The following is a 15146-nucleotide window of genomic DNA, read 5'->3' on the forward strand; positions in this document are numbered from 1 at the left end:
AAACTAAGAGCGCAGGCGATGAGAATAACTACGCTCTCCGTCTCCCAACTCTCCCTCACTATAGCATTTTATCCTTCCACTTCGGTGTCTGGGAGGAGACCTATAGGTGAGTGTCCACTAACACCATCCTCATCCACCCGGGCTGCGCCACCCACGGACAACCCCACCTTCATTCCCAGCCCCTCACCCCGCGGCATCATGGGGGACGTAGTCCAGATGCACTTCTCCACGCCGGACTATGTGATCTTTGCCCTGCTGCTGGTGGCGTCCACATGCATCGGCCTGTTCTACGCCCTGTCCGGCGGGCGCCAGCGCACCACGCAGGAGTTCCTATTGGCCGACCGTTCTATGAGCTGCCTGCCCGTGTCGCTGTCACTGCTCGCCACCTTCCAGTCAGCCGTGGCCATCCTGGGAGTGCCCTCGGAGATCTACACCTACGGAACGCAGTACTGGTTCCTGGGAGTCTCCTACTTCCTGGGTCTGCTTGTCCCCGCCCACGTCTTCATACCTGTCTTCTACAGGCTCCGCCTCACCAGTGCTTATGAGGTGAGCTCTAAACCCTAACCTTACCTAGAGAGGGAACTGTGTCTGTGAATGATGAGGAGTTTGTGTGCAGCGGTGTATCTCGCTGTGCCTCTGTCTCGCCAGAACCCTGGCAAGGGAGGCTAGTTGAACGCAAAAACAACATTCTCAGCATGTTGTCTGCTTTTTCATTTTGACAATGGCTAACCAGAGTAGCGGAACCAGAGTACAGCAGACGAGACGGTGCTGCTGACAACAAAGGACTGTGCCCCGGCCCTTAGAATCTCCACTTCTATTGCGCTCGGAATCGACCGTCACAGATGACTAAGGCTCTATGATCAGTGGTAGACTTTAACATCCCTCTTTCTTTCCCCCACCTTCGGTCTTTTCTTCATTGTGTAGTATTTGGAGCTGCGCTTCAATAAGACGGTTCGCATCATGGGCACCGTGACCTTTATCTTTCAGATGGTGAGTGTATTTGTGTCCTCCAGACTGTTGGTAGTTATGTCTGTCTGTGTGTGCTCCTGGTGTGTTCCCACGTGACTAATATCCTGGACATTCTGTACAAGTAGGTACTCGCCCTTTTCCCTGTGAAGTTTCACCACTTGATGTGTAATTGATATGTATTTTAATCAACCACCTATGGCACCTACTCAGTTTGCGTCCCTCTGAATTTGGACCGTTGTTTGACTGTCTCTGCAGGTGATCTATATGGGAGTGGTCCTCTATGCACCAGCACTCGCACTCAATGCAGGTAAAAGGATCTGTCACGTGTATTTCCTATATAAAGTGGTAGAATAATACTAGTTTCACTGAGTACGTTCGGTGAGAACTTTAGTACCTGTTCTGGCTATAGACGATGAATGACTGGTGTGGTGTAAATGTGATCCATGTTGGTGGTGTGTGCCGTTGATACTGTCCACCTGCAGTGACTGGATTTGACCTCTGGGGGGCAGTGCTGGCCATGGGACTGGTGTGCACCCTGTACACAACATTAGTGAGTATCTCTTTTTTCGTCAGTGAGTTTTCAATTTAGCCACCCATCTCCCTACAACTCCGAATGCAATTATTATATACAGCTGGATACACAGTATGTATATCTTGTCTTGCGTGTCAGGGAGGGCTGAAAGCAGTCATCTGGACCGACGTGTTCCAGACCATTGTGATGTTTGCTGGCCAACTGGCGGTCATCATAGTGGGGGCCCACCAGGCAGGAGGCATGGGAGAGGTGTGGAGGAAAGCCATCAACGGCAGCCGCATCGCAAGTCTGGAGTGAGTCTTTTCCTTAGTGGACCTAATGAGACTTAAAACTGTCCCTGGACCAGTTACAGAGTATTTTAAAAGTGGGCTACGGCTCTGTGTGTAGTGTTGTAACCCTCCTCCTTTTTGACCTGTGTCTCATGCAGCCTGAACCCTGACCCGACGGAGAGGCACACATTCTGGACGCTGGGCGTGGGCGGGGTGTTCCTCATGCTGGCGCTGTACGGGGTCAACCAGGCCCAGGTCCAGAGGTACCTCAGCTCCCGCACTGAGAGGGAGGCGGTCATGTAAGCATCAGCACTAAACACCTGGTTTTACTGGATTCACATGAATTACATCATGTAAAAAAACATTTTTTTAAATGAACAATCACTTAGACACAATGGTAATATTATACGTTGTGGTGTGTCGCCAGGTCGTGCTACGTGGTGTTTCCCTGCCAGCAGGTGGTGTTGTGTCTGGGCTGTCTGATGGGCCTGGTGATGTTTGCTCGCTACGGTGAGGATAGCCCACTGGATAAGGGTTACGTCAAAACCAACGACCAGGCAAGTAGGACTTGCTACCTCCATAACACACTTAGTGGTCCCTCACTGTGCTGACATCCTGATGTGACTGTTTGGCTGTGGTTATGTTAAGGGCAGCACGATATGGGCATTATTATAATTGTTTTATCAAAGATGGCTATTTTTTTGTTGTTGCTATTGATCAACTCTTGGGTGAACTGTTGAAATCAGTGAAGTATAATGTCTTCTAAGAAGCAAAGTGGAAAGCGGCATCGTTCCTTGTTTGGAACAATATGTTGACTGCATTTGACCTACAGTAACAGAACCGCATGCAAACGTAATAGTGAATCTGACAGCGAGATTGAGGAACTGCGCTGCTTGAGTGACAGGGCGTGGGACTTGGCGTGTACGCGAAGCAGCTGCAAGAGGAGAAATAAACCCGGATGTTACACGTTTCAAAATATTGCGTGCGATATGAATATTGCACATATCAGTATTTCGATGTGAATCTGATTCATTTTGAAGCCCTAGTTAATGAATCTCTCTTCAGATCATAGACAAAGAAAGGCTTTTGTAAAGATGTTTGAGTTGAGGCCATTGTTTGGTTAAGTTCTCCTATAAATGTCATTTTGTCTCTGCTGATCCAGTCTAAATGTTCCTTCCGGTCTGCAGATGGTGCTGTACTTTGTGATGGATGTGTTCAGGGACCTGCCTGGCCTACCAGGGCTGTTTGTCGCCTGCCTGTTCAGCGGCGCTCTCAGGTACTTCACTTAACTGCCACTGCTACTGGCTCTCATGTGCTCGGTCTGTAGTACTAGTCAGACCCCAGGGAACTGTTTCTCTGCTACATTAATGTCATGGTGTTGTGGTACACCAGTAAAGGTTGTATTATGATACCATTATGAACACACTACACCACACAATTTAGCCCCATGACATTACTCATTCAGCTTCCTTCCCTCTTGTGTTGCAGTACCATCTCATCAGCGTTTAACTCCCTAGCGACGGTAACCATGGAGGACCTAATCAAGCCTTACTGGCCGGCCATGACTGAGGCCAAAGCCACACTGCTCTCCAAAGGCCTGGGTGAGCTGCTGTTCTCTGAGTGGCCACACGCTGGCAGTGTTTATGAATAGTGGCAGGCAGTGTTCATATTTTATCAAGCTTTTTGTTAAGTTGTTGCTGGAGTATAGAGTCCACATATATATATAATTATTTTATTTTTTCTTATTCTTTCTGGTACACTATCAGGATTGTACTACTGTGGTCCTGACCTGTTTTTCGCTTCCTATTTTCTTCTCCCAGCGTTTGCCTATGGGCTGGTGTGTCTGGCCATGGCCTACACCGCGTCTCACATGGGCTCAGTGCTGCAGGTGACTGACTGATGTCCCCTGCTGTCTTTGCTTTAGTTAATGGTTACTCCTCTACCCAGCTCCTCTATCCTCTACACCCCCCCATAGGATCACCTACTACTATCTTTGACAGAGGCTTCATATTACATAAGAGTAAAAGATGATAAACCTCTCTTCTTCGCTCTCTCTCTCTCCTCCAGGCAGCATTAAGTATCTTTGGGATGGTGGGTGGTCCTCTCCTCGGTCTCTTCTGTCTGGGAATGTTCTTCCCCTGGGCTAACTCCACTGTAAGTCAAAACGCTGCCTTGGTAACACGGGTCAGGTTGGAATGTTCTTCCCCTGGGCTAACTGCACTGTAAGTCAAAACACTGCCTTGGTAACACGGGTCAAGTTGGAATGTTCTTCCCCTGGGCTAACTGCACTGTAAGTCAAAACACTGCCTTGGTAACACGGGTCAGGTTGGAATGTTCTTCCCCTGGGCTAACTGCACTGTAAGTCAAAACACTGCCTTGGTAACACGGGTCAAGTTGGAATGTTCTTCCCCTGGGCTAACTGCACTGTAAGTCAAAACACTGCCTTGGTAACACGGGTCAAGTTGGAATGTTCTTCCCCTGGGCTAACTGCACTGTAAGTCAAAACACTGCCTTGGTAACACGGGTCAAGTTGGAATGTTCTTCCCCTGGGCTAACTGCACTGTAAGTCAAAACACTGCCTTGGTAACACGGGTCAAGTTGGAATGTTCTTCCCTGGGCTAACTGCACTGTAAGTCAAAACACTGCCTTGGTAACACGGGTCAAGTTGGAATGTTCTTCTCCTGGGCTAACTGCACTGTAAGTCAAAACACTGCCTTGGTAACACGGGTCAAGTTGGAATGTTCTTCTCCTGGGCTAACTCCACTGTAAGTCAAAACACTGCCTTGGTAACACGGGTCAAGTTGGAATGTTCTTCCCCTGGGCTAACTCCACTGTAAGTCAAAACACTGCCTTGGTAACACGGGTCAAGTTGGAATGTTCTTCTCCTGGGCTAACTGCACTGTAAGTCAAAACACTGCCTTGGTAACACGGGTCAAGTTGGAATGTTCTTCTCCTGGGCTAACTGCACTGTAAGTCAAAACACTGCCTTGGTAACACGGGTCAAGTTGGCTGGCATTGAGGGATACTAATGCAGAGGACATACAGGCTTCTTCACTGAACAGTAAAATATACCATAAGATTGTGCTGACTTTTTTTCCTTATCTGTGGTGAATTAGCGAGATCTTTCTGATTTTTATGTAACTCTCTGTCCACAGGGTGCGATAGTAGGGTTGGTGGCAGGCCTGGTTATGGCCTTCTGGATTGGCATTGGGCATTTCGTGTCCCGTATGGCGGTGCCCACTACTCTGCCCCCCATCATCAACAGCACCGCTATGCCCCTCCCCAGCAACATGACCACTGCTGTCATGACCACTGCTGTCATGACCACTCTGATTACCTTGATCACCGCCAAACCAAAGTACAGTGACTTCTTGTCCTCATTGAATTGGTAGCATTGGAACCAGAACACCAGCATCAAACATAAAGCACTTGAACTATATCCCTCCAAAAATATTCAAACTGTTTTAGGGATGATGATAGGAATCTGACCAAGTACATGTTTGTCTCTCCAGGCCTACGGGTGTGCAGGCCCTGTACAATCTATCCTATTTGTGGTACAGTGCCCACAACTCTACCACTGTGGTGATAGTGGGACTGATAGTCAGCCTGCTGACTGGTCCTATGAAGGAGAAGGACCTGACCCCAGGGACGGTGTACCCTGTCCTGGGCAACCTGCTCTTCTTCCTGCCTGAATGCTACAGGGAGATACTCTACTGTGTCACCCCACTGCCACAGAAGGTAGGCTGCAGGCCTCCGAGATGGAGGATACCGCCTATGAACCAGTGAAAACCAACATACCAGCCGTAACATTGTTACAGAGTAGTAATTGTGAATGCCCTTTACAGTTATTGTGATAGCCACTCACTGTTTCTTTTCTTCATCTTTCTAAATGTAATTCAGCCCAAAGCTATCGACACGCATCCTTACCAGATGGCTCGGAAGGAGAGCAATGGAGTGTCCCATCCCAAAGAGGAGGAGAAGACTGAGGAGACGGAGCGAGAGAAGGATGAGGACGAGGAGACCGCAACCCCTCAGCCTTCCTGCCGACTGGCTCACACGTTGCAGGAGACGGCCTTGTAGACACCCCCTCCCCCCAACACACACACACACAGCCCCCAGCCAAGTCTCAGCACTTTCACAAGCCCCAGCACTTTCACAAGCCCCGCTACTGCTCAGCTTTCTCTGCCCCAGGGGAGAAGATCCACATAGGACCGGAGGGCAATGGAGACTCAGGGTTCCTGGACATGACTTCCATCAAGCGCCACAGGGTCAATATAGAGGAACAGGGAGTTTCACCTCTGACCCTTACTTCCTGGAGAAACTGATACACCACAAATCGCTGGTGGTTAAGAGAGTCAGAGCCCGAGTCCTTTGCTAGATTGAAGAATGGTGTAATAAAATGTGGTTAGTGGATGGGGGTCCAGGGGTATCTTGAATTCATTGGTACCTCATTACCTCCTGGATGGAGAAATACTAACGCAACACAAGTGGCAATCACGCTCCGAGCTGAGGAGAAGTCTCGTCATTGTTGGACTGAACCAAAGCCTGGACTGTGATTGTGTCACTCTGTGATTTCGTCCAATTATGATTGAAGGATTGTGGCCGCACACGCGCACAATGAGTTGTTCCAATGACTGTGAAAATGGACCCAAGTCTTTCTGTTTATCGAAGAGAATCAGGTAGTGACCAGGCAATGAAGAGCGAGGTACTTCAGATGTAACTGTCACTGCGTGTTATTTTTATAGAGAAGATTAAGCAGGTCAGATGGACTAAGAATATTACAAAATATTTGATGTCCCAGTAGACAATTTAAGGCATAGTGACCGTGTTCTAGGTCCTTTTCACATATGAAATTCGGTATCCTTGATCGGTTTCCTGAATTGTGACGATCTACAAAATACGTTTTGCTTTCTCAAGATCTGAAAATAACCGTTTCAGAATGTGATTTGCGAGACACATTCCACATGCCGTTAGGAAGCTAGCTTGTTAACAACGGGCAAGAAGTTTCACACGACTCACGCTGCTGCGTCACAATACCTTGTACTCTGGTCCTGGAACTTGGACCCGCCACTCACCCAGGTCCAGGATCAGTTTGAGCCAGGGCTCATTTGCGTTTCACATGTTTTATAGCTCGGATCAGGTACCAAATGCTCTAGGATACGGATCATACAGAAATATGTGAAAGCGCCCTTAATCGATAGCTTTGGTTTCTTAAGCTCCGTACGTCTGTTTGCTTTACATGGCCTTTGTTTAACGTTTGCCTTTCAAGCTGTTATAGTAAATGAATACGTACTTAGATAAGAGCGAGATAAGTGCAGCATACAGATCTATAGAGCACAAGGGATCACACTCATTTGCCATTTACTGGGATCATGTTTTTAGAGAGAGAAAGGCCATTGAGTCTGCTCTACTTACTTCATTGAGACAACCAGACAAACTGTTGGTTTGCTAGTGACATTATTGAATGTAGAATACCATGTCCTCTCAATCCATCCACACTGTAGATCCCATAGTTGTCATGAAGTGCCTCATCAGTAGTCTGTGTTAAATGTAGTTCTGTTAATTTGACAACTGATCAGTGTGTAATCAGGATTGTGATCAAGTAGACTTCTGCTGTATCGCACAGCTATAATGATTCTCCATGTGTGTCTTGGATGTTTGTTAACTTTACGTACATGACTTTTGGCTCGCCCCCCCCCCCTTTAAATGAAGTGAAGCCCACCTCATTCCAGGACATGTTTCAGGTGAACTTAGTCCGACGTAAACAGATGTCAACTTACCCAATGTGGGTTCATCACTGTGTTCTAGTAATACTGAAATACACTCTGAGCACCATCAAGACCAATTCTGTTGCTGTTATCTTTCTCTAAAGTTGGCACGGCCATCTACCTAGAAAATATGTGAACTGTAGAGCGACAGGTGCACATGAAGGCCAAAACAGTTGTATTGTGTTTGCTTGAATATTAAACCCCTACAAATCACACCAGGAAACTAACTCCAAGATCGAATAACACAAAATGTACCCATGTAAAGTGAACCTGTAAATCATGGCCTCTTAAATGACCAATCCTGAGTAGTCTATAACCATAGCATCAATACCAAGTTACTATGAAGTGTGTTTAGTTTAGGGTACATTTAGAATGCACTTGGCCATGAGAGAGAAGCACTTGATCATTTCAAATGATAATAAATATTCTGACTCTATTTATTGTCAATATTTGTTCTCCCATTTGTATGAATTATTCCTAGTATGTATTCCACAAAACCATAAGCAGTGGAGTTTGGTCAACTACACTGCTTTGGCTGGACCTTCATTTGATCTCTGTATTGTAATCTTTTTTTAACGTTGTTGGATTTCATGGATGTTGATTGGCTCATCCTACCAGCACACTACACAGGGGCAGCTGTGACAGGTTGGAGTAGAGCTCCATTCGTTCACCAAACAGAATGTCTGTGTCCTGTTCATTAAGTCAAAATGGGAGTGAACGTTTTAAAAAAGAGAACAGAACTGAGCTTCCCTATTGGAAAAGTGGTACCTTTTCCATTTGCAAATAGTTTCTCTATTTTGGACACTACCGAACATGAAATGAGTCTTCAATAGAGGCTAATTCTGTGTCTGACCACTCTTGTTGTCATTATTTCACAACATTGGCATGTATTTGTCCTCTCAAGATGAAATGTTGAAGTGAATGAATTGTAAGTGGTAAGATCCTTCGTTGCTCTGTTTTTGAAAATAAAATGTTTTGATTGGATGACTTGAAGTTTCTTGTAAATCAATTTGATAGAGCCCTCGCAGGGTTTGTTTAATCAGCATTCATTTTGAGCGAAAGAGTGGGGGCCTTCCTCTTGTGTTTATGCCTTCCCCATCCTGAGGGAGGGCTGTTATCATTGCAGTATCCTGTAGCCTTCATTCTCCCTGCTTCTTTCAGCTCCTCTCTCTCTCTGGCGGGTCACTCTGACTCTGGGTCACTGGGTCATGTGCCACTCGTGTGGCGTCTCTTTCCCCATGTTGGAACACTATTATCCCAGCTTTGTGCCAATGACCGCAAACCGTCTGTTGCCACCACACCAGGCCCCTCATTCAGCCCCACTGCAGTCCCTCCTACTGGTGATATGCTAATTCAAGTGGTAGACTCAGAGAGAACTCTATCCGTTGCCAAGTATTGTTGCCTCTGACTGAAACCTCAATAGTTGAAGTAAGTAGCCTTGTATGAACCCTGGCTTGTGCGAGCCAGAACGGTTCATAGGAGCAGGTGAGGCACCAGGTCCCTTTTGGTATGAGTCAGCTGTACAAGTACACCAACTGGACAGGACAGTAGTCTATCGCAGGGCCTTACCCCCAATATAGGTCCTTAATGCTGAGTACCAAGCAGAGGTCCCTTTGGTATGAGTCAGCCGGGGATTGAACTCCCAAACTCAGGGCAGACACTCAAATCACAAGGCCACTGAGTTGGTAAATAGACTTGGATTTTACACATTTTAAGCAGGAAGGAAGCTAGACAGAAGGGGATGTTGTGTGTATTACGAACCTCTCTTAGTTACCTCTCTTGGACCTTTCCCTGGATCAAGCCATCAACATGTCTTGTATGTTAAATACGCTCTATTTTTCTCATGGAACAAGTTGTTGAGTTTTACCGTACTCCCTACTCCTCTTCCTCCTTGTCTGCCCTCTCCACTTCCTCTGCTCAGTTCCAGCTAAGCCAGGCCAACGAGGGGAAACTGGACAGAAAGCTTCATAAATTTACCCAACAATCAGTGTGTACTGGATATAATGAGCTGGAGATACAGAAACAATTATGTTCTAACGTGAAGGGAGATCAGGGTTATAGGGGTTTATTGGCACAAATATCCACATTCACTCACACCTAAAGATCTGTTTGCGGTTCAAGCCAAAAGGGCCGTTTTAAATCAAGTTTGTTAGTTGATGACCCTCACTTTGAGGACACTTGGTACATTTAAATAATACAATTGGAGAATCCATGGCCTGGCATGCAGTATGGGTTTGCCATTAAAAATGAGTATTTGAGAATTCAAATGTATACCCATTCATTATATTGCCCAATGCAACAGATCTTCCCTGGCCAGTCGGCTTTATCCACTGAGATCTCAACTTCAGAATAACCTTAGTTGGAATGCTGGAACGTTGGGCAGTACTGTCTGTCTAGCATTCCCACGTTCTTTCACCACAATGTCTGCCCTCTCCTTTCCCTCCGTAACCCCTGGCTTAGTAGCACAGCTCTGGCAGGTCCAAATTATCCATTAATATGAGAGTGAAGGGGGGGTGGGGGTTTATCAGATCCCCCCCCAACAGATTTATAGAGCTAGCCTTGAACGTTGTACCGTTTCTTGTGGACCTGAGCCCATGTTGCTCAAGGGGGAGACATAATGACGACCATGCTTCTATGGTCTCGTCCATGTTACAGCCAACAAAAGCGGTTTCTGTCTGCCTGAGCACAAATACGTGGCAACAGTCTGTTTAGACATTAGCTGTGTGCTAGTGGAGTTGAAATTATTGTGCATTGTGTTTGTCACAAGTGTATTTCTTGGTCAATATCAGAATATGAAATATGTGTCTACCACGTCTCTCCTGACGAAATGTTGAAATTGCCTCATGATTTCATGGTAGTGTACATTTTCTGGGCGATAACTCCAGCACTTTAGATTTGAAATGATACAATGACTATGAGGTTAAAATGCAGACTGTCAGCTTTAATTTGAAGGTATGTTTTAATCCATATTGGGTGAATTGCTTAGAAATTACAGCTTTGTGTACATAGTCCCCCCATTTTAGGGGACCAAAAGTATTGGGACAAATTCACTTGTGTATTAAAGTAGTAAGAAGTTTTGTATTTGGTCCCATATTCAATCAATCAATCAAATGTATTTATAAAGCCCTTCTTACATCAGCTGATGTCACTAAGTTCTGTACAGAAACCCAGTCTAAAACCCCAAACAGCAAGTGTAGAAGCACTTGCATATTCATAGAACGCAATGATTACATCAAGCTTGTGAGACTACACATTTGTTGGCATTTGCTTTTCATTTGGGTTGTTTCAGATTATTTTGTGCCCAACATAAACGAATGGTAAATTTATTGTGTAATTTTGGAGTCACTTTTATTGTAAATAAGAATATAATATGTTTCTGAACATTTCTATATTAATGTGGATGCCACCATGATTGCAGATAATCATGAATGAATCGTGAATAATGAGTCAAAGTTAGACACATCAAACCCTTCCCAAAAAATGCTAACCTCCCCTGTTATTGTAATGGTGAGGGGTTAGCATGTCTTGGGGGGGGGGGGTGATATTTGTGTCTAACTTATTCAGGATTCATTCAGGATTATCTGTAATCATGGTAACATCTACATTAATGTAGAAGCATTTACAAACATATTCTTATTTAAAATAAAAGTGACAAAGTGCTCTAATTTCTAAACGAATCACCCGATATGGATGAAAATGCCATTTATGTGTCACTGTCCCAATTATTTTGGAGCTCGCTGTATGTTTGATAGCTCAAACAAAGCCATAACATAAAGTTAGTTACATCAATTTAGTAATGTTTGTCTGCTCTTTGAATACATTTTTACTCTAAAGCAGTCGTTATATCAGGGCGGCAGGGTAGCCTAGTGGAGCGTTGGACTAGTAACCGAAAGGTTGCAAGTTCAAATCCCCGATCTGACAAGGTACAAATCTGTCGTTCTGCCCCTGAACAGGCAGTTAACCCACTGTTCCTAGACCAGTTAACCCACTGTTCCTAGGCCGTCATTGAAAATAAGAATTTGGGTTCAAAATTAAAATAGCACAGATCTGGACTAGTACTCAGGGCTCCACAGCTGAATGCATGGTTGCAAAATATTCTCACAACAATCCTCCCTTTCTGTTAATCTGTCCATCCTTTCACTCCAACCCCCAATACAACTATACCACTAAAAATTAAACAAATCCAGGAGAACAACTTTAATTCATCTTGAATGTAAAAAAAAAATTAAAATAGGAACCACAATGGAAATAAGTCCCTGACTTTATTGTGCAATCCGGGTCACTTTTCAAATCTTTACAAATAACATGTATCCTTCAATCAATCCAAACGGTGCAGCTGCCAATTGCTGAATGGAAAGAGACATCTGTTACAAAACACCAAAAAGTTAAATGACATTCGGAGATTGTCAAGCCATCTGGATAAGCCTACAAGGTAATGTGGGGAATTTTCTGTTTGTCGATATTTATCTAGTCAATTTATTGTGTTGAAACCATGATATTTATTTATTTGACCTTTATTTAACTAGGCAAGTCGGTTAAGAACAAATTCTTATTTTCAATGACGTCTTACCCCGGCCAAACCTGAACGACGGTGGGCCAATTGTGTGCAGCCCTAATATTGAAGTGGCCGAAGTCGGTATGCTTTGTTTATCGGTAGTGTGGTGCATTGGCACAGAAACCTGTTGGTGGAAAATTCGTAGCATATATTTTATATAATTATAACTACCTCATCAAAATGTTGAAAATCTGATTTCCCCCTAGCTGATCATTGTCTGCAGCCAGCTCTGATCGGAGTGTAAGGAAACACTACCTCAACCTTCTGGCCCGTAGTCCTGCATGGCATCGACTGTGCCACAAAAGCATGCTAAAGTGGCACAATCGACATCCCCGTTTATAAACCGTTATTATTTGTGGTCGTATTAATCATTTAGAGTTAATTCGACGAGAGGGGAGGGTGTTCAATTTATTTTTCAGTACAATGGGAGGGTCATGTGAAAATATTGTTTTATGTTTGGGAGAAGGTGCATTTATTTTTTGACACATTGAGTTGGACCAGCCCCTCCCCCAGTAAATTTTAGATCTGTCCCTAACAAATATTTCACACACTTTTCTCAAGTAGTGATTTATGCTTCTGTAATAAATTAGTGATTTAATGTGCTAATCAAAGCGATCCTTTGATTTTGGTGTATTTGATTTCAATCTTGACATTGTTCTAGGTGTTTCCGTGTTTAGCACATACATTACTTTGCCATTCGCTGCAGTTTCATAAGCATCACAGTTGGATATATTGTATTTCAACGCTCCTAGTCCTAAACGGATTGGTCCATGTCGACCTCTGGGGTAGGGGTCAGTGGATGTGTTTCCTCCTCCCCTGACGCTGGCTTCTGATTGGCTGACAGCAGTGCTCCCACACTCCCACAGTACAGCAAGGAGCGCATCGGCCACTTCTGTCAGGACAGGAGACATGTTAAACTTCAGTCTGTATGACTGTAATAAGTCATACCAAATTAAAACTCTTTGTGAATGTCATAGAGATAATGTAAGAATTAGTAATGCTTGCTGTGGACATCCTACTACAGTGCTGTTACACTACAATTCATGTCTGATTTTAACTGAGCATCTGGACAGATCAGGGTTATAAGCTATGATAACCAAGGAATGAAAAAGATAGGCACCCAGGTAGTTTGATGTCACCAACCTTGACTGGGTGGAGGTAGCCCCCTGCCCTGGGGGGCACTGTGAGTTCAGAGAGAGCCCCGCCCTGGTCCAGGGTCTCAGTAAGGTGGGCGATGTAGTCAGTGGCCAGGACCAGGACGTCCAGCTTGGAGAGCTTGGTGTCACGGGGGACGGAGGGCAGGGCTGCCTGCAGGCTGTGGAATGCCTGGCGGAGGTTACGTACACGGCTCCTCTCCCTGGCTGCGTTCTCTGGGGAGTGTTGGGACTTCATAGCCCTGCTGGGCTGCCCACCCGTCACACCCCCAGACCTCACCTGTACCACGCAGTAGGAACACTTAAGTTTCATTACATTTACAGGGTAAATGAGAAAGTAATGACATACCAATTAATGTAACATTTAAAGAGCCAGAGAGCGCTATAAAATCAGTTTCCATAACACAAGCAGTGCTGTAAAGTGCTTAAGTAAAAACACTTTAAAGTACTACTTAAAATGTTTTTTGGGCTATCTGTACTTTACTATTTATATTTATGCCAACTTTAGCTTCACTACATTCCAAAAGCAAATAATGTACTTTTTACTCCATACATTTTCCCTGACACCCACAAGTACTTGTTAAATTTTGACAGGAAAATTATCCAATTCACAGGAGAACATCCCTGGTCATCCCAACCGCCTCTGATCTGGCGGATTCACTAAACAGAGAACATCCCTGGTCATCCCAACCGCCTCTGATCTGGCGGATTCACTAAACAGAGAACATCCCTGGTCATCCCAACCGCCTCTGATCTGGCGGATTCACTAAACAGAGAACATCCCTGGTCATCCCAACCGCCTCTGATCTGGCGGATTCACTAAACAGAGAACATCCCTGGTCATCCCAACCGCCTCTAATCTGGCGGATTCACTAAACAGAGAACATCCCTGGTCATCCCAACCGCCTCTGATCTGGCGGATTCACTAAACAGAGAACATCCCTGGTCATCCCAACCGCCTCTGATCTGGCGGATTCACTAAACACAAATGCTTCATTTGTAAATGAGTGTTGGTGTGCCATCCGTCTAACCATCTGGTTTGCTTAATATAAGGAATTTGAAACGATACATACTTTTAGACTTTTACTCAAGTAGTATTTTACTGGGTGACTTTTACTTGAGTCATTTTCTATTAAGGGATCTTTACTTTTACTCAAGGATGACAATTGAGTACTTTTTCCACCACTGACCACAAGATCTGACGTGTGAAGTTGAATCTGCAAATACCTAACATAAAGGGTCTTAACATTGTCCAGACATCAGTAATTCAGAAAGAATTCACAATTTCATTTCGTAGAGCTACTTAACATGAACAAAAGCTGAGAGAACCTTCCAAATACTTAATTACTTTCCAGCTATAACTCTGAGGGGTGGATCTACTGTGTTCTGTAGAGGTTTAACTCACCCACTTCTTAGGATCCCTACGTGGCTGTGGTGCCCTCAGACTGTCCACTTAACTCAAGAGCAACCAGCTCCAGACACCCTACTGAAAACCAACCGAGACCCAAAGCTCGCCTGTTTTCTGACCGCAGCTCCCCAGCCCCTCTAACAATCTCCAGTCACAGCTTCTCCTCTGCGCATCGTGGTCCTATGTCCTCCCTCTCCCACCATACCTCTCTTTCTCAGTCTCTCTTTCCCTCCCCTTGCCTTGCCTTATCTGGTGAGGTCCTGTGGGGATCTCAAGCGGCCCTTATCTCCCCCACCCACACCTCCCCCGGATGTGCTCTGCCAAGGGGAGCAGCCTCAGAGTAATGGGGTGGCCCAGGGCAGGACACAGGGCTTGGGAAACACCAGGGCCTGGCAGCAGCTGGAGGAACCTCTGGTCTCCCTGCCATAATAGACAACTAGGAGGATGGTACTGCACTTGGTACCATCATCATACCATTTTTGGGTATTAAA

General features: G+C 45.2%; 2 protein-coding genes across 3 annotated transcripts in view; one reads left to right on the top strand and one right to left on the bottom strand.

The window, feature by feature from the left end:
* Positions 1-8522, top strand: part of LOC112261915 (sodium-dependent multivitamin transporter-like) — a 32256-nt gene extending 23734 nt beyond the window's left edge. For both annotated transcript variants that reach the window (XM_024437557.2, XM_024437559.2), the window contains exons 3-16: positions 65-546; positions 925-990; positions 1225-1276; positions 1452-1519; positions 1640-1794; positions 1929-2069; positions 2198-2327; positions 2958-3046; positions 3259-3371; positions 3591-3658; positions 3838-3924; positions 4926-5128; positions 5283-5508; positions 5671-8522. In XM_024437557.2, the coding sequence (XP_024293325.1) occupies positions 199-546; positions 925-990; positions 1225-1276; positions 1452-1519; positions 1640-1794; positions 1929-2069; positions 2198-2327; positions 2958-3046; positions 3259-3371; positions 3591-3658; positions 3838-3924; positions 4926-5128; positions 5283-5508; positions 5671-5850 (1926 nt within the window). In that variant the 5' untranslated portion in view covers positions 65-198 and the 3' untranslated portion in view covers positions 5851-8522. The remainder of the gene's footprint in view (positions 1-64; positions 547-924; positions 991-1224; positions 1277-1451; positions 1520-1639; positions 1795-1928; positions 2070-2197; positions 2328-2957; positions 3047-3258; positions 3372-3590; positions 3659-3837; positions 3925-4925; positions 5129-5282; positions 5509-5670) is intronic.
* Positions 8523-10458: 1936 nt separating this feature from the next.
* LOC112262325 (transcription factor 23-like) lies at positions 10459-14876 on the bottom strand. The gene is made up of 3 exons (XM_024437999.2): positions 14653-14876; positions 13237-13527; positions 10459-12985 (listed from the first exon to the last, which is right to left on the bottom strand). Exons 2-3 carry the CDS (start codon positions 13483-13485, stop codon positions 12848-12850), a joined length of 387 nt encoding a protein of 128 aa, XP_024293767.1. The 5' UTR covers positions 13486-13527; positions 14653-14876; the 3' UTR covers positions 10459-12847.
* Between the last annotated feature and the right edge of the window lie 270 nt (positions 14877-15146).

Source organism: Oncorhynchus tshawytscha, linkage group LG18, assembly GCF_018296145.1.
Source record: "Oncorhynchus tshawytscha isolate Ot180627B linkage group LG18, Otsh_v2.0, whole genome shotgun sequence".
Taxonomy (NCBI): Eukaryota; Metazoa; Chordata; class Actinopteri; order Salmoniformes; family Salmonidae; genus Oncorhynchus; species Oncorhynchus tshawytscha.

Excerpts from the sequence above, each read along its gene's own strand:
- LOC112262325 (XM_024437999.2), bottom strand. The coding sequence starts at position 13,485 with ATGAAGTCCCAACACTCCCCAGAGAACGCAGCCAGGGAGAGGAGCCGT. Across the intron at positions 12,986-13,236 it reads GCTACCTCCACCCAGTCAAG|AAGTGGCCGATGCGCTCCTT; the intron begins GTTGGTGACATC and ends CTGTCCTGACAG.